Source organism: Spea bombifrons, chromosome 11 (assembly GCF_027358695.1).
Source record: "Spea bombifrons isolate aSpeBom1 chromosome 11, aSpeBom1.2.pri, whole genome shotgun sequence".
NCBI classification, from domain to species: Eukaryota; Metazoa; Chordata; class Amphibia; order Anura; family Pelobatidae; genus Spea; species Spea bombifrons.
In genome coordinates this window covers 17,795,168-17,820,302 of record NC_071097.1, presented here as the reverse complement: position 1 = coordinate 17,820,302, position 25,135 = coordinate 17,795,168, and the positions used below count along the sequence as shown (strand labels likewise).

The window sequence follows — 25,135 nt, the reverse complement described above, 5'->3', positions numbered from 1 at the left end:
ACTGAAGGCAAGAGTATTTTTGGAGCGTTATGTTTTTGCACATTTATTTGGGGTTTTTACACATTTATTTGGGGTTTAAATAATTTAACTTAGAACACTGTGATAACACTCATACCCATCAAACATTCTGTATTCTTAAACAAGGGAAATGGGGGGCATAGGGATTTCATTCTCAGTATGACAATCAGGTTCCTAGTGAAGTGGCCCAGGGGCTGTCGCCACGTTACACCTGTCTCCCTAGGAAGAATATGCCACGCATTCCTATTCTTTGGTGGCCATAAATTTGCACATTTTCAAGTCATACAAATATGAATTCAACAACAACAGTTCAACAATTTATGACTACAATGTACAGTTTATCCTCCAGTGAAAAAATAGTGGAATTATTAGCGTATAGATCAACTGAATCTCCTTTCGTAAGGAGAAGACATGCACAATTAATGTGTTCTTTCTTTAGATAAAAAACTATAGTAATACGATGTCTACAGAAGCTGGTTTTATGGATGCCGCAGAGTCTCGGATAGTCAGATTCTTAAACTGAAAAATAAGAAGAAGGTCTAGAGGTTTGATCAAAGCTGTTACCTTCTCTCCTGGTGTAACAGATATTCTCCAGATACAGTGCGTGTAAGAGGGGTAACCACTTGGGTAGCCAGGGGCTGAAAAATTCCCACTTGAGTCCTGCAATGTGTCCCCACATGCTTAGAAAAAATAAAAAAAAACATAAATCAATTAATACTGTTAACAGTAAAGATGTTATAAGAACCATGTCTCAAATGGGTTATTCATATAGCCAGCTTTGAGTATGTAGTCTTTTGTTATGTCCCAAAAGCTTAGGTAACTTTAGGTTGATTTCTATGTTGGTCCAACAAGGCATCAACCCCGACTAAAAACTATATTTTCCCTTTAAGAAATTCTTTCAGCTTTACCCAGGAATCAATATACACTGGACTAATACGGCTACCCCAAACTACAGTACCCAGGAATCAAGAAAAACAAAAAGTCTCAAGCTTTAACATAGTTTACTCAGATGCATTTTTTTATGTTCTTGGTTGAAACAGACTCTGGAAGATATATTTGGTATTATGTAAAGAGGGTTTATCAAAATACTATAACAAACCAAGCAATGACACATGCGCATCTGGGTTCCTACCGCACAGACGTTTGCATAACTAAATATATATTTATATTATTATATTATTATACTTCTAAACCATTATTAGACTGGGTTCTAGTATCTAGATGTGCATGTGCAACGCTACATTTAGGTAATTAAACAATAGCCATTCCACATAACCTCTCTAGTTGACAATTGAGAGAAATTCTTCCAAATGTTTTCACTGATTTTTAGCTGAATTTATTAGTTTGATCGGGATGCTTAGGTGGGAATGGCATTCCAAACTGATGCACATTACAAAGGGTAAACATTCCTGATTGACATTGAAGTACTTCCCACGATCTTAAAAATGTAAAGGCCCATTGATTATAAGTGTTCACTCAAAGTCAATGTTACTTGAATAAAAATCGATTGGCATGAAGTATTTCAATTATGCATGGCTTCGGAAGTAAGTGAATAGTCTTTGAGAAACAAAGGCACGGAAGCATGTTGATAAATTGAGAGATTACAAAATATTAGACCATATGATATTCTACAACTTTTATGTATAATCAGGGTTAAAATATCACAAAAATTGAGCAATATATATATATATAAAGATTTGTTCTAAGAAGTAAGCACCCTTAACAATGTGCTCTTTCCAGTTAGCCCCATTACACTTTGTTTCAACATGCCAGTAAATTAAAGTTACATTTGTATTTCATGGCATGCTGCCCAAGATATCGGTGCTACTACATAAAATCTCCTGTAGAATGGTGAGCCTCGGAACAACATTTGGTAGTGAATTATTTCTTTTTTTTTTTTTTATTATTGTAAGTCTTGGCTTGTCTCTGACATGGGTGATTAATGATGCCTGTGTTGCTATGCTTGTGTTTTATATGTAAACAATATCATGGTGACATAAACAAAATAATGGTGACAGATTATATAATGCTTATTGGATTACTTGTGTATAACATCATGGTTTTTTGCTTCATTATATAGATGACACAATACTATACTAAAACATTTTGGGACTGATCACATTTAATGGCCTTAATATCACTTTTATTGTGCAACATAACTTAGGTATCACTAAGTCATTCTGGGGTTAATAAGTCATAACATGACTTCAACAAAATACGGGTGGTATTTTGTTAAGGTACACAAAAAATCTATATATTATATATATTTCTTTGAACCATAAGAGATTATTTGTGTACACCACGTGCTGTTTTTTAATCCAAATAGATTTACATTTACAAACTATATTTCTGCATATGATCTTTGAGTACTTATCAACATGAAACATAATGTATTTTATTATAGCTAGGATTTTCACATTTTCAGATTTTTTATTTTGGCTTTTGAGCTTTCTCTTACCATTGATTCATAGTTCAGGATAAAATAAAACGTCTATACTTCATAGCAACTCTTTATACTTTGATGTTATGTAGTACAGGGTAGAAGATAACTCATTAGACTAGCAGCGCAAAAGCTAATAAAAAGAAAAAGTGTTTTAAAACACTTAGTAGAACACGTGTATTTACCTGGACATTTATAAAGTTTCTTTGCTTGTGCAATGTCTCCTTGGCTGAGTCGTATCCGCTGACCAATAGTGGGTCGGACGGAGGCATCAATTCGTCTAGGAAGTATGGTGTCAAGGAAAACACCCCTGTACATATACATACATAAAAAGTGTTAAACATGGTAGAATCTGGAAACCCTTTGATATTATATATATATATATATATATATATATATATATATATATTATATATATATATACATATAGAACATGTTCTAGGTGTAGTATGTTACATATCCAAAGCATGGTATAAGTTTATAATATCGTGCTTACAGCATGCCTGGCAGACCTGCATCATTACGAAATACTTTACCCCGATATTCGTTTTACTTGGCATCATACTTTTTTTACTATTGCATATATGAACACAAACAAATATATTTATATGCCGATGCATTGTTTTTACATTTACCTCGTCTCATTGAACAAAAAGTTACCATTTCCAAAAATACACCAGAAATCTATTGTTTAAAGCCTACCGAAAAGCTTCAGATCCGAGGTTAATCTTTAATCATATGACAGAAGAATATGTGCCGCTTCTAAACAAGCATGATGTGAAAATGATGAATGTTTGAAGAATGATGAATGATGTTTCAAAACACAAAGGCACTTTGTACTCATTACTGGCCATTGTGACAAGGTTTTGATTGTCTTCTCAAGAAACCAAATCAGATCTTAGCTTTGCAGGCTTTTACGTTTCGTCCTTAACAATTGAGGAAACATTCATCATCACAGCTTTTGCATAAGTAAACCAAAACTTGTACATTTTGTGAATCGATGTATTTGTTTGGAAGATATTTCATTTATATTTTTACCATAGAGGAACTGAGATCTGTGGCATAACACAGCATAACTAGCATGTCTAATTACTTTCCTGTCCTCAAGTTACCTTTCTTCTCCCTGTCCACCATAACACATGCTGCCTGAACCAATCAACAACAAAGAATGTTATGAGATTAACTGGGAGGGAAAAAAAACATGTAGATCTTTGGCATGACTGCTCCTATTGCTTATATGTATAGGTATTGTACATTTGATTACCTTGGTTTATTTATTTAGTACATAAAACGATTTGGGAAACATGGCGTATCCTCTTTAATCTTTCATTTCTTAGCTCACATATACACTATCTTGCAGCAAGAGATATGGACAAGACCATCAGGCTATGGCATGTCCAGAACTGCCATGTTTTAGAAGGTTTCGCAATCTGTTTAAACATACACAGTCACGTGTTCCATTAACATCTTTACAAGATTACTGGAGAGCATTGAAACATGAAACATTACGGTATGGGATCACAGCCCTGGAGAAATGAACCTCAACCATTGCACTAAGAAAAATAAAAAATATAAAATCTTAATCAAATATTTAAAAAGCAACCGAAAATTACCTTCACTTTGACATTAACGTCTATTCAGGGGAGTGATTTTGCAACAGTGACTCAACACGGGATCATTGTGATGCAGATCTTGTGGTGTGGTAATTAGAGACTCATTAGCTACCATTTAAACAGACTATATAATGGCATGCTGAGAGATGTTGAAACCTAGAACCCATTCAAAACTAAAATGTAGCAACACTTTGTTGCTAATCGCTGAACCATGGGCTCTTTCGAAAAAGAAAAAAAAAAAGTATCACTTATTTCTAGCCAGCCCAGAACTCCAATGCATGACGGTGAAACATTGACCAGGCTAATTTGTATATATTGGAAAGTTTGTTTTGGTTGGCAAATTCAAATTGGGAATCTATATGGAAGTACAAGATAATGCATATAACTGATTTTACAGGATTATAGAAAAAAGTGTTCTAGATTGTAAAGCCTCAAATAAACCTAGTTTCACAATACGGTTTTCACTCTTTTTCATGCCTTTAATTCGTCCACATTACATCTGCCTCTGAACAAAGCTTCTTTCATGAAAAAGTCTGACATAGTTGTCATTCCGAGAGATTATTCTTTTATCTCTTTACAAGCTGTAGGAGGATTAATATCTTTAGTTTGTAGAAGCATTCAATTTGATGGGTGATAAATAGCTCATTCTCAATGTCACAGATGGGGCAACACTAGGTGGAGTATGCTCGGCAATGGCCACTAAAATCTGTTAGTTCAAATAAAGATTAGGTTTATATTTGCTTCTGTCCTGTTCTGTTTAAAACAGTAAGAATTAAGAATTCGCCACATGTATTTGCAATTTTTTCGGTTTCATCTCAGTTTGTGCTTCATAAAGGTCCATACATTTAGAGAGTGTGAGTGAAAGATGGTAAAAAACAAAACTTACGGGTTCTGGAATTATTTCCAGTTTGCTTACAGCTGGTCTGATATATCAGTTTACTTTATACTATTCACTTCCATGTTTATTACATTTTAACAATCAAGTTTACAGTTACAAGCTTAGTGCAGCTGGTACAGGGAAACTATTTTGTTTGTCTATACATATAGATTTGGAACCTGTTATTACAGAATCACACACTCTACTCATTATTGTGCAAAATAAAAACCATTAAGCCCTTATATAAATATTGACAAAATCCCTATAAAACAGTGTGTGAGTAGGCGATTAAAGCAAGGGATATAGATTAAAACTCAATAAAACATAAAACTTTGGGATATTCAACCTATTACACAAAAAATGGTTCTATTTAGGCACCGCCTGGCAACAACTGTGTGTTTATGGGGCCAATGCCCTAGGCCTGACCCAAAGCAGGGCCACAAGTGCCCCCAGTTGTTTCATGACACCGGGGATCTTCGTCAGTCTTTTTTGAGCAGATCATTAGGACATGAATTTTTATCATGGCACTCCACATTGGGACTCTCTAAAAACTGATGTCTGCTGTATAAGTAGTTGCAATTCAGGGGAGATATTCCAAACCAGCCTATTAAGAGATCAAGTCTAATCACCAAATGTCCAGATCGTGTCCTAGTAAAGTTACCCAGAAGCTACTGCATCCTTTGACATGCCAACTTAGTTAGCCAAGGCCAACATACTTCCCTGCTTGTCAAAGATAAGAGTAAGGCCATGCGAGTCTTTTTACTGCAATCCAGTTAGTGATTCACTTACGCTCTTCAGAATCCATCAGACCTTTGTATCTGGTATCTTTTATTTCAGAAAATCATCAGTGCATATGACACAACTGTACTTTCTAAGTTATCAACCTAAGATGATATACTACAAGGTTTTCATTGGTTATTTCAATGACTTGCTTAAAGAATAACCAACTGGTTGCCCCCACCACAACAGATATAAGCATTTAACTTTTTACACAATTTTTTTCCAGCCAGTATGGTCCCATTAAAAAGTTGTAGCTGTTGCTATAAAGAAGACAGTTTGCTCAAATCATGATATTCTCAACAGTTTTCTAATAGGATGGTTGCTTACTTTGCAGTCTCTGCCCTCTATTAGGACAACAAATAAAAGTATTTTCAGAGAGGAAGATACTTTAATTAAACCATATACAGCTGAAGCAGGCAAGGAAGCTAAACACAAGAGATTATCCATAATCTATTAAATTATCTACGGTATTTTTTCAGCTCACAATGTTTGAATACGGCTGCGTATAACTAAACATGGATCAACATAATGTCATATAACCAAATAGGATACACTGGGTTATAGGCATAAAAAAGTATACACTATGAAAAATGAAGAGACATAACCTTAGATTCCAACCTTGAGAATGTGTTCCGGGCATAGTGCATTATACTGTCAAAATCATAGGTTTCTCCTAAAGAATTAACTTCACCTGGCTCCATTTTAAGGAAGTTGTATTCCTGACCTGTAATAACAACACACAGTAAATATAGGGTCTTTGAACAAAGTACCAGAAGAAAATCTTACATTTATTATGGTTGTCCTGAAAAATATTCTGAGACACCTATCAAATCAAATCAAATCAAACCTTGTGTCAAATCCCTAGCATTATAATAGGGCAACGCTACAGGGTTGATTCTTCATGATGTTCTAAACTAGTCCTAGATTTCTTGCAAGTCACTGATATAAAAGGTTAGATTAGCACTTATTGCCCTTACAATGCATATCAAATATTCAACATAACATATAATTTAGTGAATACATCCAAAAACGTGTATCACTAGTATGGTTTATGGGCACATCTGTGAACTCAGAGACTTAAGATGAAACACTGGTTCATTGAGTCAGTCTCTTTAAAGTCCAGACAGAGGAGCTCTGTTCCTTTCCACCCAGATTCTGCCCACTACTGCCCACTCCCTACTTCCCATACCTTCAAACTCTCATTTGGGCTAGTCCTTCCAAAGGAGGTATGGGCAGCTGTCCCTGAGAAAATCTTTAAGCACGTTTCTGACAAATATCACAGCATCAGAAATTAAGGAAAACGCTAACACAGGTTTAATGAATAAACATAGATTTGGCTGTTCCCTGGTTTATCCTTAGTGCTATGTTATCTTACCTTGTTGTATGTTTTCTCTTATAATTGATACATGTTCATCTCTGTCCGGTCGAGTGTGTTCATGCCAAAATCCAACAACATGACCCAACTCATGTACCACAATGCCAAACTTATCGCAGTTTTTGCCTATGGATATAGCCTGAGGACCTCCTCCTCGTCGACCTACATATGAACAGCAGCTTAAAAGATTTTAAAAACAATTATAAACAATTCTCTACACTTAGTGCCTTGCGCATTACTTCTGTTTGTATTTTATCCCACTGTGTCTTTATAAATGACAGAATGTCACAGTACTTCCATTAAGATTTTTTCTTTCTTAAAAAAAAAATAAAAGCAACCCTATTCTGGCTACCTAAATGTACCTAAATCCAACTTCTATTCAAATAATAATTGACATTAATTTTAGTCCAATTTTGTAACATATTGTGTATCTTTTTAGTTATTTTGTTTCTACATCTTTTTACACTATAAGCAGGTGTTTCAATAAACTTTATTTGGCAGAAATATTTTAGCAAAACAAAAATATGTCTGTGGAATTGGATATTAGTTTTAACACAGTTAAGCCTGCCCTCTAGATTGTAAGCATCTGAGCAGGGCCCTCTTTACGTAATGTAATGTCTGTCTTTGTTGATTCTAGTTTTTTCTTCCTTACATAGATTGTAAGCTTGCAAGAACAGAGCCATCTTCTCCTTCTGTACCAGTACTTTTAACTTCTGTTAATGGTATTTAAGTTGTCTTATTTACTTTCACTGGGCCCAATCGTAACATCACCTTGGAATCTGCTGCTGCTATATATACTTATCAAAAGACTGCCTTGGTAGTTTGATTCACTAACCAAGTATTAAAACCAAATGATTACCGAATAATAATTAACATTCGGTAATTCAACATTAACACTCAGTTGCATCATCAGTAATACAAGTAAGGATTAAATAAGGTTAAAACTGTTGCTATTACTGTTTTTTTATTAATACTACCAGTAGCTTCTGCTTCCCCCCCTTTCTAATAAGTGTAATTGTGTTAGAGATATTTAGTTTTAGAGTCCGCAGCATAGAAGCTGCAATATATGGCATTCTGTGGCACAGCCGTCATTATCTCATCAATTTCCTATTTTAGGCTATCACTCTTATGCTCACCTCTCTCTATTACAAAGTTTTTCTGAAACAACCACTAATCAGCAATTTAAAAACAGGCCAGAGATAATCACTGATACTTATACAGGTCCTTATAACAAGAAATGTGGCAGATAACAGCAGCTCCCATGGTATTTGCATATGGTGGTTCTAATGCACATATACATAGCTCGCCTAATCTCTAAATGCCATTATATGGGTTTATTTAGTGGAAATAACTGAAATATGTAGGATCTGTGGAACATGAAAGCTATGTTCACTTGGCATAGCACCGATGCATCTGAGAACTTAGAAAATACTTGCCGTCCCAGTCTTTGACCACTACTATAGTATACACAAATCTATCATGTACATTTTAAGATAAAGGGCTGATATTTGGGTTAAATGTGTTGCAGCTTTCAAACTTACCCACATGTCCTGTAAGTAAATACGATGAAACTTTCCTCGTCGGTTCTTTCTACAAATGTTACGCAAGTGTATTTTTCCCAGTGTCTCATTGCTTGTTTAAAAATTGCTCTTTGAGAACCTGGATATATCACAACAAGAAGATAGAGAGGAAGCTTAGCTGTCTGTAAAAGTGATGATCCCACCTGATCATTATATGCAATGTCGCCTACACTCAATGACTTTGTACACAAAAGGAGTTACATATAAAAAGAGATTCTGGTTCAACATTTGAAAATGGTTTTGTTTTCATAGCAAACAATGGAATGATCCAGTCAGCAAGAAAGTTCAAGCAGTTGCTATGGCGATAGGATCACTTTCCCAACTTTGCACCAGAAATTAATGCTTAACATAATCCTTACTACTTAAGTGTAATCTTAACTTAATGGGTAGAATATTAACCAAAGGGATACCATTTTATGTCGTTATGCATAAATACATAAATTGCTGATTGTTATTGTAATTTTGTTATAAGGTTTCCTTCAGGTAGTAATTTAGTTAATTGAAAGCACTTTAAACTATTTTCTTTCCATCTTCTTGCATGCAGGCCCAGACTGGCCAACTGGTACATAGGGCAAATGCCTGGGGGACTGCTGCCCAACATTTACTCCGTACATCGCTCCAGAGGCAGATCAGGTGAAGCATACGGTAGCCACTGGCTGGATATGCCTGGGTGAATGCTACGTGAGCCTCAAAACATGCAGGCTCTTATAGCCAGCCATTGACGGTGCATATGTCATTAGACACCCACCACCTAAAGTGCTATGGCTGCCTCATTATCCCCAGCCTGGGCCTGCTTGCATGTACTTAATCTTAGCATGTTTTTCTTAATTTTCAACTAGTCATATATTTATTACATATATGATTTCCCAACAGCCTAGTGAACAGACCAGTAAAGTTTCCTCCAATGACATATGGTATCACTCCCCCAGGCCATATTCTTTCAGTTCTTGATGTTGCAGCTCTACGAACTCTTTCATTAGATCCTTGTAGATGCAGAGCACTGTATGGTGGTGTGGGGTTTTCTGTAACCATTTCGCTCATGGTGACATCTGGTAAAGAGAGAATTACAGTAAAGATGAACAGGAGGTGGTGACACTCCGTCCTCCCCAGATATGCCTTATACCCCCCAGATATGCCATTGTGCCTTCATAGATTCACAGACTTGTTCACACACACGTTCACAGCACACTGACACAATACTTTCATAAATAAATACAGGTCTAATCTTCACTGGCCCTCGGATTTAGATACCCCTTTACATCTTACTGCACCTTAAGTTAACCTTATTAAATTAATTAAATTAACTCTCAGTCCTCAGCATGAAATTAACCCTAAAGACCCCATCAACCATAACTGCCCCTAAATTAACCCTAAAGACCCCATCAACCATAACTGCCTCTAAATTAACCCTAAAAACCCAATCAACCATAACATTCCCCCTAAAAAAAACCTAAAGACCCCATCAACCATAACTGCCCTTAAATTAACCCTAACAACCCCATTAACCATAACTGCCCTTAAATTAACCCTAACGACCCCATTAACCATAACTGATCCTAAATTAACCCTAAAGACCCCATCAACCATAACTGCCTCTAAATTAACCCTAAAGACCCCATCAACCATAACTGCCCCTAAAAAACCCTAAACACCCCATCAACCATAACTGCCCTTAAATTAACCCTAACGATCCCATTAACCATAACTGATCCTAAATTAACCCTAAAGACCCCATCAACCATAACTGCCCCTTAATTAACCCCCACCTCCCCTAACGTTTGGCAGCACAAATATTAATTTTATACTTACTGTTAGCTGAGCAGTGTGGATGCTATAAGGAAATGGGCGGGGACAATCATCAGTGTGACTGCGGGGAGGGACTGGGGAGCAGAAAGGGGCAGGGCCAATCGTCAGAGTGACTGCAGGAAGGGACTGTAAGTAGTAATTGCTTTAAGTGACACTGAATGAACCGGATTATAAAACAAGTGGTATTTTTCTGAGCATTTGCTCAGAAAAACTATCATTTTATAATCGATAAAATTGATTCAACTAATGGATAATGAAATTCATTGGCAACTATTTTCATTATTAATTAGTTGTTGCAGCCCTAGTATATATCACTTTTAGCGATCTCAAGCACAGGCTTCCCTGTCAGATCCAGCTAAGCCAGGTTCCGCTACCCCCTTCCCCCAACAAAATGCACATGTCCAGGCAGGTAGTGATGCACTTGGCTTAGCTATAGTCTTCTGGGTCTGTCCTTGTCCTGGGAGCACAGGGGAACTTCCTCTCCCCTCAACAGTCTCTCTCTGATTGTGAGCCTTCAGAGAGTTTAAAATATTCATTTTCTGATGCAGGCTTCATCAAAGTCTTGGACTTTGAAAATCCAGTGTGGACTCCCAGTCTACTGAAACACTAGAGTCGGAGCTCTCCAAATGCTCCACCTCAGGGACCCATACACACAAGAGAGACAAAAAGAAAAGAGAGAGAGACAGTGTGAAAGGGAGGATATAATGAGAAACAAGAGAGATGGGGATGGGGAATAATGAGAAAAGTGGGAGATGAGAGATAAGGATAGAGAAAGAAGAAAGATAACAAAAAGGGGAGTGGTAATGACAAAGGGGAGTGAGAGTGTGTTTGTATTTTAAAAGTGCATGTATGTTAGGCAAGCGTGTATCTAAGGGAAAGTAAGTGTGTATGAGAAGGCATTTGTAAGGATAGTGTATACGTAGTGTATATATGTTTATACGGGCATTGTATATATGTGTGCATGGGCAGGCGTTTGTAAGGGCAATGTATGTGAATACAGTATGTGTGCATTATACAGTATGTGTCCGTCCATACTACCGTATGTGCAGGCTGTCTACCCACATCGTGCACCGGCTGCCAGAGAGGAGTATCGCCCGCAGCGCTGCAGGAGACCTGGATCCTCCTTTCTGGCAGCCAGTGAACGTCTGCGCGATGGGTAGATGTGTAAAAGATGAGCACTAGAATTGTTTTATTTTTTTTAAAGTGATGCTAATAATACAAATTGGTGGGAGATCTTGTTTAAGTAAGGATACCACACAACCTAAACTGTTGGTGGTACTTGAATTTTGGGAATGGTAAAGGGTTATGATTAAATTAGTAGCTAAGTAATTAAGACAAATTTGAAGCATGAAGAATAGAATCTAGAAAAATGTCACCTTAAGCCCAGAACAGGTGAACCATTACACAGAATCATACTTTAAGCATATCCACATGATACATAGAACAGTCTATCCACATATTTTGACTATTTGAAGGATTCAGTTGGGTAAGAAGTACTTGCATGCTCAATAGGGTAGAGAATTTGAACACTGACTGGATTAAGCGAAGAGCCTACCTTTTCATGCCATTCACTATCATGGGACAATATAAGGTCCCTCCCACTAGGCAGTCCTTTTCAGAATGTGGTAAATGCATACCAAATAGAGCTAACCAAAAAAAGAAAGCCCTTTCTGCCCCAGGGAACTTCTTGTTTCAAAGCCTTCGTATAATTCACATGTGTTGTATGCTTTTTCTATGTTGCCCAATAAAATCAACATCTACTAAAGTAAAGCATGCAGGACCTCAGACCTCAGTCTCTTCTTCAGATAGAACCATCTAAAAGCTTTACGTAATTTTCTATGTCGGTCCCTCAAAGGGTATTAACGTAAACTATAGTCTCCAACCTCAGCCTATACAACACCAAGAATGTTAAAACCAAATAACAGCAAATAAGGACAGTTCAGGGATTTTCTCCCATGTGCTGGTGACTGTAATTAAAGAAGACAAAAACAGTTAATGTTCCTTTCCAAACTAACAAAAAAAGACATTTCCAGAGGCAGTTGACCGTTACCATTTGGGAGTCTGTGTTCTTATTCATGGAGTCTGTCATAAAACCATCCAAGTTTACAAATTACTTCCTGAAGCCATGGTAAACCAATGAGTGGAACCATTTAATTGGATTATAGACCTATTTAATGAACTCTAAACCATTCTTTCAACATTTGTTCTTTATATAATATAATGCTGAGTCAGTTTCATCCATACAAGTGGTTACATAATCCATAAAAAAGAAGTTTGCTGCTCAATCACTGTACATAGATTGTAAAACAGACAGTTCACGCAGTCAACTTCTAAATCTAATTTCATAAGAAACTCAAAGAACTGTCTAAACCTTAAGTGGATTTAACAGGGGTGGAAAATGCATGGTCAATGCACTCATTGACCTGTCTAAACACAGGCTAGCTGTTAGACACACCACTTACCTCTTCAATGTGAGCCCACCAACCAGTCACTGCCTAAAAATCTCCTAAAACAATCCCAGGTCCTCTGTCAATCTGTGAGGCTTCATTGAGGCAAGGCATCCTTTGTGGACCGCTGACTGCTTCATGAGGTGTTTGGTGAGTCTATCTGGTGCATGTGCGTTTGCCAATAGAGCTTTCACCCAATTTCGGTGAAAGATCTGCCAGTGGCTTTCAGGATGCTATACAAGACACCCTGGTTGTTTGTTGTGCTTGCCACTGCAACGTGGTTCTTTTTACTTCTTCCTCGTGTGCCTATTCCACCAGTACCTGGTTTCCTAACTTCTCCTTTGCCTGGTTCTCGTACCCCTCCTGGCTGCTGATTCCTTTTTTAACTGGCTATTGATATTTGGGATACGTTTTCGAACCTGTTGCTGACCTTGCATTTTGTATTGCAATTGGGACTGTTAACCTGTTACTCACCACAACTTGTCCTAATGCTTCTCTGTTCAACAGCTTCATGCACAGTACCTGTCCACTCTCCAATGCTACAGTTGTGTGAAAAAGAAAGTACAACCTCTGTGAATTCTATGATTTTACATATCAGGACAGGGGTGGACTGAGACCATCTAGGGCCCAGGGCAACAAAAAGGCATGAGCCCCCTGTGGTGGTGCCACACCCTATCATGGCCACGACCCAGGGACGTAACTAGACGCCTCAGGGCCCCGGTGCAAGAATTTGTTAAGGCCCCCCCAAACCATGATTTTTACACAACAATCTACCCCCTCTAACCTCCTTCTCACACTATCTACCCCTTTCCCCCTTCTAACACTATCTACCCCCTTTCCCCCCCTTCTCAGGCTATCTAGCCCATCTCCCTCCCTTCTCACTATCTACCCTCTCCCTACCCCCCTATTCTCACTATCTACCCTCTCCCTACCCCCCCTATTCTCACTATCTACCCTCTCCATACCCCCCTTCTCACTACCTACCCCCCTTTGCATGTCACTTACCATGCAGCCCTGTGGTGGGAGCGCGAGGCCTCTGTCTCGCTGGTCTGCCTGCCGCGGTGCGTGCGGCTTCACTTCTGAGCGCCAGCATATGACGACAGACGCCTCACGCTCCCACCAATGCAGTCGGGGCAGCGCTGAGGCAGGCGGCAGCGGCAGGGAGCAGAGGATACAGAAGAGCGCCGAGCAGATAGTGAGTTTAACACTCCCTCCCCCTCCCTCCTCCAAACTTACCGGTGCTTCTGAGTCCCCAGTGCTTAGTCCGGGCACCGTGTAGAGCTCTACGCGAATCGCAGGGGACCTTCAAGCGGAAGTTGTGTACGCGAATCGCGTAGAGCTCTACACGCTGCCCGGATTAAGCACTGGGGACTCAGAAGCACCGGTAAGTTTGGAGGAGGGAGGGAGTGTTAAACGAGGGGGCATAAGGCATTTCTGGAGGCAGACCCTTACGAAAAATTACTGCAGTTTTTCTGTAGTAATACTGCAGTTTTTTGGACATGAAAAAACTGCAATACTGCACTTTTACTGTAGTATTACTGCACATTTACTGCAGTTTTACTGCATTTGTACTTCACTGTACTGCAGTGTTACTGCACATTTACCGCACTTTTTTTTTTATATTGCAAACCTACAGTTGTACTTCAATGTACCACAGCTTTATTGCATTTGTACTTCCGTACAAAAATAACTGCAGTACAGTGAAGTACAAATGCAGTTTAACATGCTAACTGAGGCCTGTAGAGCTAAATGACCCCAAACGTTTGAATGGTAGTGTATATACATACATACACACAGACATATACACACACATAGATATATACACATACACACACACATATACATATATACACACATATACAGTACTGTGCAAAGTTTTAGGCTGTTAGCAATCACACTCCAATCATGCCAAGTCAGCCAGTACATGCTGAAACCAGGCTAACTGCCTCCCTTGTGTATTGATGCTGCCAGTAGTATGGGGTCTGCACATACAGCCACCCTGTACCAGCATGTACTGACTGACTTGGCATGATAGGAGTGTGATTGCTAGTAGCAATCACAGTCCCATCATGCCTAGGTTCCAGCATTTACTGGTTGCCTGGGTATAAAAGGAGTGTGATTGCTGTTAGCAATCACACTCATATCATGCCAAGTCATATTGTTGAATTTTTTTGTTCAATTGTGGTGTGTTACTTACTTTTAATAAAAGTGTGTTTAACACACCAAAATTGGACAAAAAATACAATAAAAATATTAATTTATATGATTGTTGACAGCAATCACACTCCTATCATGCCCAGCCAACCAGTACATGCTGGAATCTGGGTATGCCTGAGATTGCTGTTAACAATCATAATATATAATAATATTTCTATTAAAACTTTCTAGGCCCAGAAATCAGTGAGAGTAAAGGTTTTGTGTCATTTACTTTAATTTAATCTGCATATTTTATTAAAGGCCATATTTTCTCACAGTGAAAAATGAGTGTGGCCCTCGCACATATACAATTCTGATGAAGTGGCCCACTGCAGAAAAAACTTAGACACCCCTGAACTAGGGGTTCGGAAAGGGGCAATACAATTCGTGCAATTTGTTTTTTTATGTTTTCAGAATGCCTAGTTCAGTGCATTTTATTCATTATAATGAAAAAGAAAAGTCCTACTACCCAGAGGTCATAATGTTAAAACTTTCCATTACATTATTTAACAAGAAACCATATTTCAATGTATTTACTTATCTATTTTAAAAAACATAGTGCACCTTAATTTGTAAGATACATTTTTTTGCTTATATTAACTTGTAAAATGAAATTATCTGGGAGATAGAATTGAAAATCACCCTGTAGTGCACATTGTGCTCCTGACCTTTGTGCTATTGTTTTAACAAGCAGAAAAGCTCTTTTCTTACTTTGCCTGCGCTTACATTCTTTCCCAGGAAAACGTTTAACCTATTCAATGCAAGTAATGATCTCTGCCTGACAACAAAAGTGTTATGATTTTTAGATTGAAATAAAAATGTTATACTAGCCAAAAAGGATTAAAGAAAAATAACTTCTTACAGGCATCATCAAAACACAGATGTTGGTCTACTTTCACACACTGCCTCAAGTGTATATGCGTGCATATCCCTCAAAGTGGTTAGGAAGGTGAGGATTTAGTTAATAGAAAAACATCAATATGATGTCATATTGACCGAGGTGCTCAGCTTCACAGCGTCACAAGTAGGCCACATGGAAGCTGCCATTCAGCTCTGTGCCGCAAAAGCCTTTGATTGATTTCACAGCTCAGTGGGCTTTTCAGAGGAAATCCTCTGATCTCTCTAGCTGGCCCATGATCCCTGCTTCCCACAAAAGCAAGACAGTTGGGCCGTTTGAAAGGTGTGCAGCCATGTGTATCCAGCAGGTGGCCACACACTAAAGAAGGAGATTAGCTGCACAAGCAGCACTAAAGGTACATGGGGGGTGCAGTTGGGCACTGGTCCATCAGGCATTCGGCTTGTACCCTTGGACCAGTGTGGGCCCGGTAGTAATAAATATACTTAAGTTACTCCGAATTCAGTGGAATATAATTTAATGTAGACGTAGCATAGCGGCCTAGTGGTAATAAATATGTTCATGTAACTTCTAATTCAATTGACTATAGCAGCTGCTGCAACTGTTCTGCTAGTGTATTGGTAGACTACATGTGTCTTATAGGTTTTAAGGTGACAGTTTAGAAACCACTGTGGCTTTTTAGGGTTCAGTGAAGGAGTTAAATCACAGATCCATACATTTTTAATCACCATCAATTCCAATTAAGGGTTAGATGGGTGATTGAATTGAGCACAATTAGTGCCTATATAATTAGAAATGTCTTGGAAGCAATAAACCAAGCACCTACAAAAAGTGATGAGAGCAGCCATATAATTATTAAGAAACTTCTATGAGCACAAACAATACATTAAAAAATAATACAAAGCTATTTTAAATTACAACTACAAATGCAGATATTGCAGGCTTCAGGAAAAGGGTGTCTATGTTTAAGGTTTTTCTTAGCGTCATCATGATTAGTAAAAAGGTCCTCTAGAAAAAGGTCTGTTTAAAGAAAAGGAAAAAGAGGAATTTTACTGAATATACCATTCGTGGATGCAATTCTAGCATGTAACATAAAATGGGCATGTAACATAAAATAAGTTCGACAAACTTGATGTCACAGTAACAAAAAACATTGGCCATATGTTTATGCCTATAAATAGTATATCCATTTAAGTTTTTTTTAACAATTTTTATACTAGTTAGAACAACCATTTTAATGTTGTAACTAATTATACAGTAAATATATATATATATATATATATATATATATACCCCTCTTGGTTCCTGAAATGAATACATTTAAGAATATCTTGATATTTTAGCTCAAATGTTGATACTACTGAATAGCTAGACATTGAATACCCTCTTTACTAAAGGGAGATTGACTGTCAACTTTACTACAGACAAGTCAACTAAAGTTGCCAACTAGTAGCAAGCTGCTATGAAAAACAAATCAATTTTAATCCAGCCAAAATGCAGTTGAGTTGAAAAAAGGGTTCTACATCAACCAACCAAACTTCTTGACAAGATATTTAGATTCAAGTCAGTTGAGTTACCTCTGTAACGCAATGGTCAGCTGAAATCTTAGTGAACAGACTTGTCTGTAACATATAAAATAAATGATTTGTTTTTACATTTTTTGTTGCTTCTGACATTTGATCTCATATTTACAGTTGTTCTCCAATAATGTTGTGCTATCCTAAAATGCAAGGAGAAATTAAATCCCCATCTTTCTTCTGATGGCTAATTCACAAAGGTCCGTCTTCATGAGGATATAAGGAACACAAAAGATGCGCAGACCTCCAGCAGAGAAAAAAACCCAAAGAATTTGTAGGCACAAAACCATCAAGATCTGGAAAGAGTATGCATAGAAAACTGCAAAACATTCAACAACGGGATTTCATAGGTTCTCTACAAAAGAACAAAGTGCAGAAAGTGGACAGTTAGGAGGGTGTGTTGCACTTTAGCACTTCATAAACAAGACTTGTAAAGAGAAGCACATTCAGCAACTCTAACGGCTTAAAAATTCCAATAATGTGTTCAGCGCCGAGGCCAGATACAGCTCACATCACAACTACTGGGAGTTGGAAAGAAAAGAGGAAAACTCCAATTAGCACCGCATTCTTGTCCAATATAAGCTTGCCCCCTTATAGCAATCCTCTACATTAAAGAGTTCAATCCAGCTAGGAACAAAGACACGCTGAATATTGGTGCAAGCTGCTTATCCATGTTCAATGGAGGATTCAAGGTCAAATCCCTGAAAAAAGGTGGACGGGCTTAATCAGTCAAATTAATAATCTGTCGAATTGCATTGTCATCCAAAAAGAAGATATGCCACCTTCTACTGACACTATTTATATAAATCAAGATTTGATGTGAAATTCCTGACCGTTTCCCTTGAAATCACCAAGTATTCCAAAATTGCAACCCACAAGAACGTGTTATAGGACACGAAGATTCATTTGAAATATATTCCCCTTGCCATGCCTCATATAAAGCCAGAAACACTGTACATCGCTAGATGTAATTTAAGGAAGGATGGAGAATAGAGAACCATACTTTCAGAATATAAAATTCAATGAATACAAAATTTTAGTGCAAAGTTTGGAGTTTCAGCACAAAATATAAACAGAGCTGGCCCTACAATTTGTATGGTCAGGTTCATTATAATTTGAGGGACTGTATTTTTTTTTACTCTTTTACTATTAAATTATACATTTTTTTTAAAACACTTGCTTTTACTTTTCCTTAGTTAGTTTGTAAGGAACCTTAGGCCCCTGGTTTTGCTGTGGTAACATCAATGGTGTGGCTATTTATGTATTTATTACATTTTTAAAACAAAATAAAAAATTGTCACTTCATTTTTTTTATTCAGGGAAACAATTTTGTGTCCCTTCTTTTTACTTTGATCACCATGGGAGGCGTATTCATGTAAATCATGAGAACAGAAAGATGACTGCTTCCATGACATACACATAAGGAAGTTTTGTACTACATACATATTGCTTATTTAAATCCATAAACTCTGTTGCATAGTTATTTAGTGTATTGAACTGCAAAATGTAGGGTCTGTAAAACAGCAGATCAACTTGAAAAAAAGAGAAATTTACATTTAAGTGGCTTTAAAATAATGAAAATACATTAATACAGGTTTTTAGCTTTTGAAATTAACAACAGCTTCCTTGTGTAGAGAAAAAGAACCAACATAATCCAAGCACATTTTTACATCCTACACTTACATTGTTAATCATCCTTTTCTCCAAACAAAGAAAAAACTGTTACAGAATTTCAGTGACTTCCTGCAATGTGTTTTTTTAAAAAAAATATTTTACAAAGCATTTTGCCAGTACTGGCAGACACATTTTATTATAAAGCATGGAAAATAAATTGACCAACAGCCAGCTAGTGGCAATATTCCGGGAGACTAGAAAATAGTATTACGTTTACTAATGTGCAATGGGAGTTTGCTATTAACTTCATACATTCTACATGATCATACCTTTTGTGTGTATGTGTGCATAGATGTGTACTTGTGTGAGCATGTATGTGTACTTGTGTGTGTATGTGTGTTAGCATGGATGTGTACTTGCATGTGTGTGTGTGAGCATGGATGTATAATTGTGTACATGTGAGCATGGATGTGTATTTGTGTGTGCATGAATGTGTAATTGTGTGTGTATAAGCATGGATATGTAATTGTGTGTGTGTGAGCATGGATGTGTACTTGTGTGTGTATGTGTGTGAGCATAAATATGTACTTGTGTGAGCATGGATGTGTATTTGTGTGTGCATGAATGTGTAACTGTGTGTGTATAAGCATGGATATGTAATTGTGTGTGGGTGAGCATGGATGTGTACTTGTGTGTGTATGTGTGTGAGCATAAATATGTACTTGTGTGAGCATGGATGTGTACTTGTGTTTGTATGTGTGTGAGCATGGATGTGTACTTGTGTGTGTGCGTGTGAGCATGGATGTGTACTCTTGTGTGTGTACGAATGTGTACTTGTGTGTGTATGGAGCATGGATGTGTAATTGTGTGCGTGTGAGCATGGATGTGTACTTGTGTTTTTGTGTGTGTGTGCATGGTTGTGTAATTGTGTATGTGTATGAGCACAGATGTGTAATTGTGTGTGTGTGTGAGCGAGCAGCCAGAGGGAAAGCTGCAGGAGCAGTGAGAGGTAAGCAGGGGTGGGAGAGAGGGAGGTTAGATGTATGTATATGTGTTTGTGTATATATATTATATATATTTATATATAAATATGTCTGTAAGCATGGATGTGTACTTGTGTGTGTGAGTATGCACGTGTAATTGTGTGTATGTGTGAGCATGGATGTGCAATTGTGTGTATGTGTGAGAATGGATGTGTACTTGTGTGTGTGTAAGCATGGATGTGTAATTGTGTTAGTGTGTGTGAGCATGGATGTGTAATTGTGTGTGTGTGAGCAGGGATGTGTAGATGGGGTGAGATGGAGTGTGTGTTAGGGAGTATGGGTAAATGTGTGTAATTTCTGTGTTTACGTATGTTTTATGTTGAAAGGAGGGGGCAAGGGGCAAAGAAGGCACAGACTAGCTGTTGAAGCTGGGGGCAAGGGGGAATTTTCGCATGAGGGCATGGTGGTTTCTAGTTATGCCCCTGTGAGTATGAGTAAGTGTGTGTGTAACGTTTGTGTTTACATATGTTGTATGTTGGAAGGGGGACGGGTGATGATGGCATAAATCAGCTGTTGAAGCCGGGGGGCCCTGGGGGAATTTTTGCAACAGGGCCCCCGTGGTTTCTTGTTATGCCCCTGCATACATACATACATACATGAACACATCTGCCGCAGTAATGGGTCTCTGGACTACTAGTGCTTTTTTGTGGAAGGAAATCTTTGCTAGAACTGGCAGCTGTTCACATTCCTTGCTGACAACATGCCTACCATCAGTGGATTTAATCCACCAGAGCACATTCCTCTAGCGCCCACAATAAAGCATTTGTTTACTATATGATTTTTTCATAGAAAAATAAGGTAGGAAGTAGTAAAACCAGCCCATGTTTTTTTAACCAGCAATTGTGTTAAATTGTCGTAGAATAATCAGGTTTTAAAATATACTTGCATTCTCTTGCGCTAGAAAGTTTACGGAGTATTGTGTACTAAGGACCAAACTAATCAGATCACCTGGCTATTCACTAATTAATACTTTCTTCACAATTTGAAGAAGGATGCAAGTGCTGAAAGACGTGCATTCATTCTTCAAATTGTGAAAGTTTGGCAACACAAGTTTCCAGTGAGATGAGTCTACTATGAAATCAAACAGAATTTACTTTGTGGAAATTAGCTAGCTTCGTCGTACCACCCCACTCACGGTACTAATTTTTCTAAAAGCACACAGCAATAAAGTGAGTCTAGCCTTTCTCGAAATGAATAAGCAAAAACCAGCAATTAATATGTGATAATAGGGTTACCAGATCATTCCTATTAACTGTAAATATTATATTTCCAAAGTCCGAAGCGTTAGATTCCTATTTCTCTCTTACCTGTTGTAAGTCCAGTTTGGTTAACTGTAGGTTTTCTGTTATCATATGATTCGTTTATGTGAAGCCACTGCAGGTCATCTTCCTCCAAAGCAATATCTCCCCAGTAAGCAGCTGTAGGGACCGAAAACATTAATTAGCTTGTTTATATGTTAGAAAATTTCATTAATATAATAAATAGTATCCACTGTTATAGGAGGAATAATGGATAGACTAGATGGACCAAATGGTTCTTATCTGCCGTCAAAATCTTTGATTTTCATTTCTGTTTCAGTAAAGTCTAGATCTTCCCTTAGGCTGAGGCATTGGCAGTCTTAGTCATTTAATAAATCACTTGTTTTCTGCTTGATGCTCAAAAAATTTTATAATTTAAAATCAGTATGTATTTGTTAATAGACATGGCTAACAACATGAGGGTAATAAGAGGTCAGGGTTGTTCTTTTTGCGAAGCCTTCTTAATGCACAAATATTTAAACATATATGCCTTGTTCAGTCATATGGAATCCAGAGAAATGGTTATTACAAGAGAAATTAATCACTGAGAACTTGTCATCATAATAAAGTAGGCACAACAGGCGTGTTTCACTTCAACTTGTAATTTCAGTATCCTTGTGTCATCACATTCTTTGCAATTTAGAGTTCAGGAACAGTGATTTTACATTTTTTTTCTCATTTAATTTTTGTATTTTTCAAATAAATATAAATGAATAAATACATTTAAAGACATAATTGTGTACAGTACATTTCCATTTTCATACTCTTTTTTTTTAAAAGGTATTGTTTTTATCATATCATTTACAATTAAATTATCACTCTTTATATGTTTTTTTTATTTCATTATTCATCCAAATAATATTATAAGGGGTAGATAAATTGACGGCCTTTTTTCAATCTCAAACCATGAGATGTTGAGAAGTTCTAAGCCTTTCTAGCCCTGCAATTTTGTTTTCATCTTTTCCAATAAATAGGTATAATTATTGCTAATCATCTCTTTAATATTTAATTTTATGTTTTATACCTAGATAATCAATTCTATCGTTATTCCAATTTACATTGATATGCATCCTCATCGATTTAGCTTGCTTCTCTGACTGATGTGTTGGTATAATTTGAGTTATATTAATATTTAATGTATACTACATGTTTTACTGAGTTTTCAGGGTGCGAAAGTGTCAAAATAATATGATCAGCAAATAATGTAATCTTATGTTCATGTTTTAAAACCTGAAATTTCCATTGAGTTTCTAATAGATTGTGCCAATGGTTCTACAGTATGAATATACAGGAGAGGGGCCAATGGACAGCCTTGTCTAGTGCCATTGCCGATCTCAAAGCTTTCTGAGGTAAATGTAGTCTCTATAATTCTAGCTGTAGGAGATCTATACAATGACAACGTATTTTTTCTAAATGCTCCCGAGATGCCGAAAGCCTCCATTGTTTCAGATAAAAATAACCAATCGACACGATCGAAGGCTTTTTCTGCATCAAATGCAATGAATGACGTGTGCTTAGATCTTTTATTTGCTAGGTCTATCAAATCTATTATTTAAGGGATATTATCTGTTATTTGTCTGTCCATTATAAAGCCAGCCTGGTCTGGATGTATTAATTCTGGAAGAAAAAATTTAAGTCTCTCTGCCAAATTTTACATCTTTTTTGAGGCCAAATACATTTCAATTTGAAATTGTAATTATTTTTAAGGACTTGAATTTTGGCCACTTTTACTTCTCTGCTCAATTAAATTAATTTAATTTAGGTACACTTTCCTTGCAGATTCTAGCATGATCTAATTTGGCAGAAATTTGATAAAATAAGCCTTTGTAATGTAAGGGAGGCAGATCTATATTACATTTTACTGATACTGCTATCCTTTCTCCCGATAGTATTAAATGTATCTAAAAACAATCATTGAACCGATTATTTTTTCATGAAAAAAGATAATGCTTTGAAAAATGGCTAAATAGCTACCAAGTGAAGAAATGTTTCCCATGAATCTTATGCTGTGTTGTTGGCAAACTGTATAACTTTTTATACTAAAAGGGAACAAAATATATCTAATATTACATTAGTGTTTCACTGTGATTTCAAAACTGTGACCAATGTTGTTAAAATATCCATTCTTTATTTTGGTATTTGTTTACATTGGTACTAATGCAATTTCTTGGAGTCCTTCAATACTATGGATTAAAACGGCCAAATAGTTTTCCAGCTGATACAATCTGGGATGTCCTCCAGCTGTAGTATTTTTTGAGAACTATTTACTTGTAATCCAATGCAGTTACATTCCTTTTTGTATAACACAGTTCCGGTTGAGGGGATATCCCTTCCTAGGCAAGAAGCGTTTTTTCTTAAGTCCTTTGGGGTTCAAAAAAGTGCACACTTTTTCAGTGCAATGATAAAACTGTCTAATGTTGGTTTATACTGTATATGTGATCTAACTCTCTTACATGTTCCTTTTCTACATATCTACCAATCTCTCTTACCCTCTGTATGTTTTTTTTTTATTTATTCAAATGCTTTAGGTGTCTGGACTTTTCATAACAGTGTGTGTGCTTCTCATCAGGGATAGACTGGCGATGATGAGGCAGCCCTAGAACTTTTAGAACTAATGATGTAAGAGCAGCCGGCGACCGCATGGCCGCACGCTATGTTTTTATGCTTCCGTGGTGTGAAGCCGAGCATATCCAGCCCCCGGCTGCCCACTGGAGCACCCAATCTGCCAGTGGAGTGAAAGATCGGCTAAGTGTGTGGAGCTGTCGGCTAGCAGCCCACTGAGCATTTGCCCTGGGTGCTAGATAACCAGTCCAGTCCTGCTCCTTATATTCAAAGTTGTTAGTCTACGTACTTGGTTTAATTTAACACTTTTCTATATAAGTGATGCATTATAATCATCAGTCCTAGTTCTGTTGAATTCCCAAACCATTTGCAGAATTAATTTAAACATATTTTTTTCCAGGAAAGCTTGTCATATACCAAAAAAACAGACACTGGTAGATTTTTGCCATAGAACTTCTGAAAAGTTTCTGTGTAGTTTTCATGTAATTAAACCATATGATGAAAAAAAAATTACACAACATGCTATAAAGCTCAATTAAAACTCAATTAAGAAATAATAGTAATTACAGATTTTATTGATAAGTGTGTACAATTCAAAAAATATATGTACAGTATATCAGTAGATACATTTAGGGGTGGGGTTGTCACGTGTGGGGGTGGGGCTAGCTGCAAACATAGTATAGTGGGTGGCATATGGTCAAGGAGTAGGTGTGGCCAATTGTTGCAACCATACCTGTAGAAACCCAGATATGCGAGGTCAAACCCAGCGAGTTCCCAGGTATGTTTGTGACACTAGCATTGGAAATCCTTTTTTGTATATATATATATATATATATATATATATATATATATATATTTATCAATTTTTGCCTCATGAGTCTTTAAAATAGAAGCAACGCAATAAGAAATTAATCAGAAAATTAAATTCTGCTATTGCATTACCACTAAAAGAGCCACAGATCCCATTACCAAAAGGTCCATACCAGCTTTATTTAATATACAACAGGTTAATGGAAAAAAACATCTTGCCAATATTTTCCTAATCATACTGAG

At 37.1% G+C, this 25,135-nt stretch overlaps 1 protein-coding gene across 1 annotated transcript in view; it reads right to left on the bottom strand.

Moving 5' to 3' along the window:
* Positions 1-25,135, bottom strand: part of TLL2 (tolloid like 2) — a 52,888-nt gene that overhangs the window by 9,586 nt on the left and 18,167 nt on the right. Inside the window, exons 2-8 of the mRNA XM_053451299.1 lie at positions 21,530-21,640; positions 9,571-9,732; positions 8,645-8,762; positions 7,104-7,282; positions 6,347-6,452; positions 2,644-2,768; positions 583-698 (exon numbers count right to left, since the gene is read on the bottom strand). Coding sequence (XP_053307274.1) covers positions 583-698; positions 2,644-2,768; positions 6,347-6,452; positions 7,104-7,282; positions 8,645-8,762; positions 9,571-9,732; positions 21,530-21,640 — 917 coding nt within the window. The remainder of the gene's footprint in view (positions 1-582; positions 699-2,643; positions 2,769-6,346; positions 6,453-7,103; positions 7,283-8,644; positions 8,763-9,570; positions 9,733-21,529; positions 21,641-25,135) is intronic.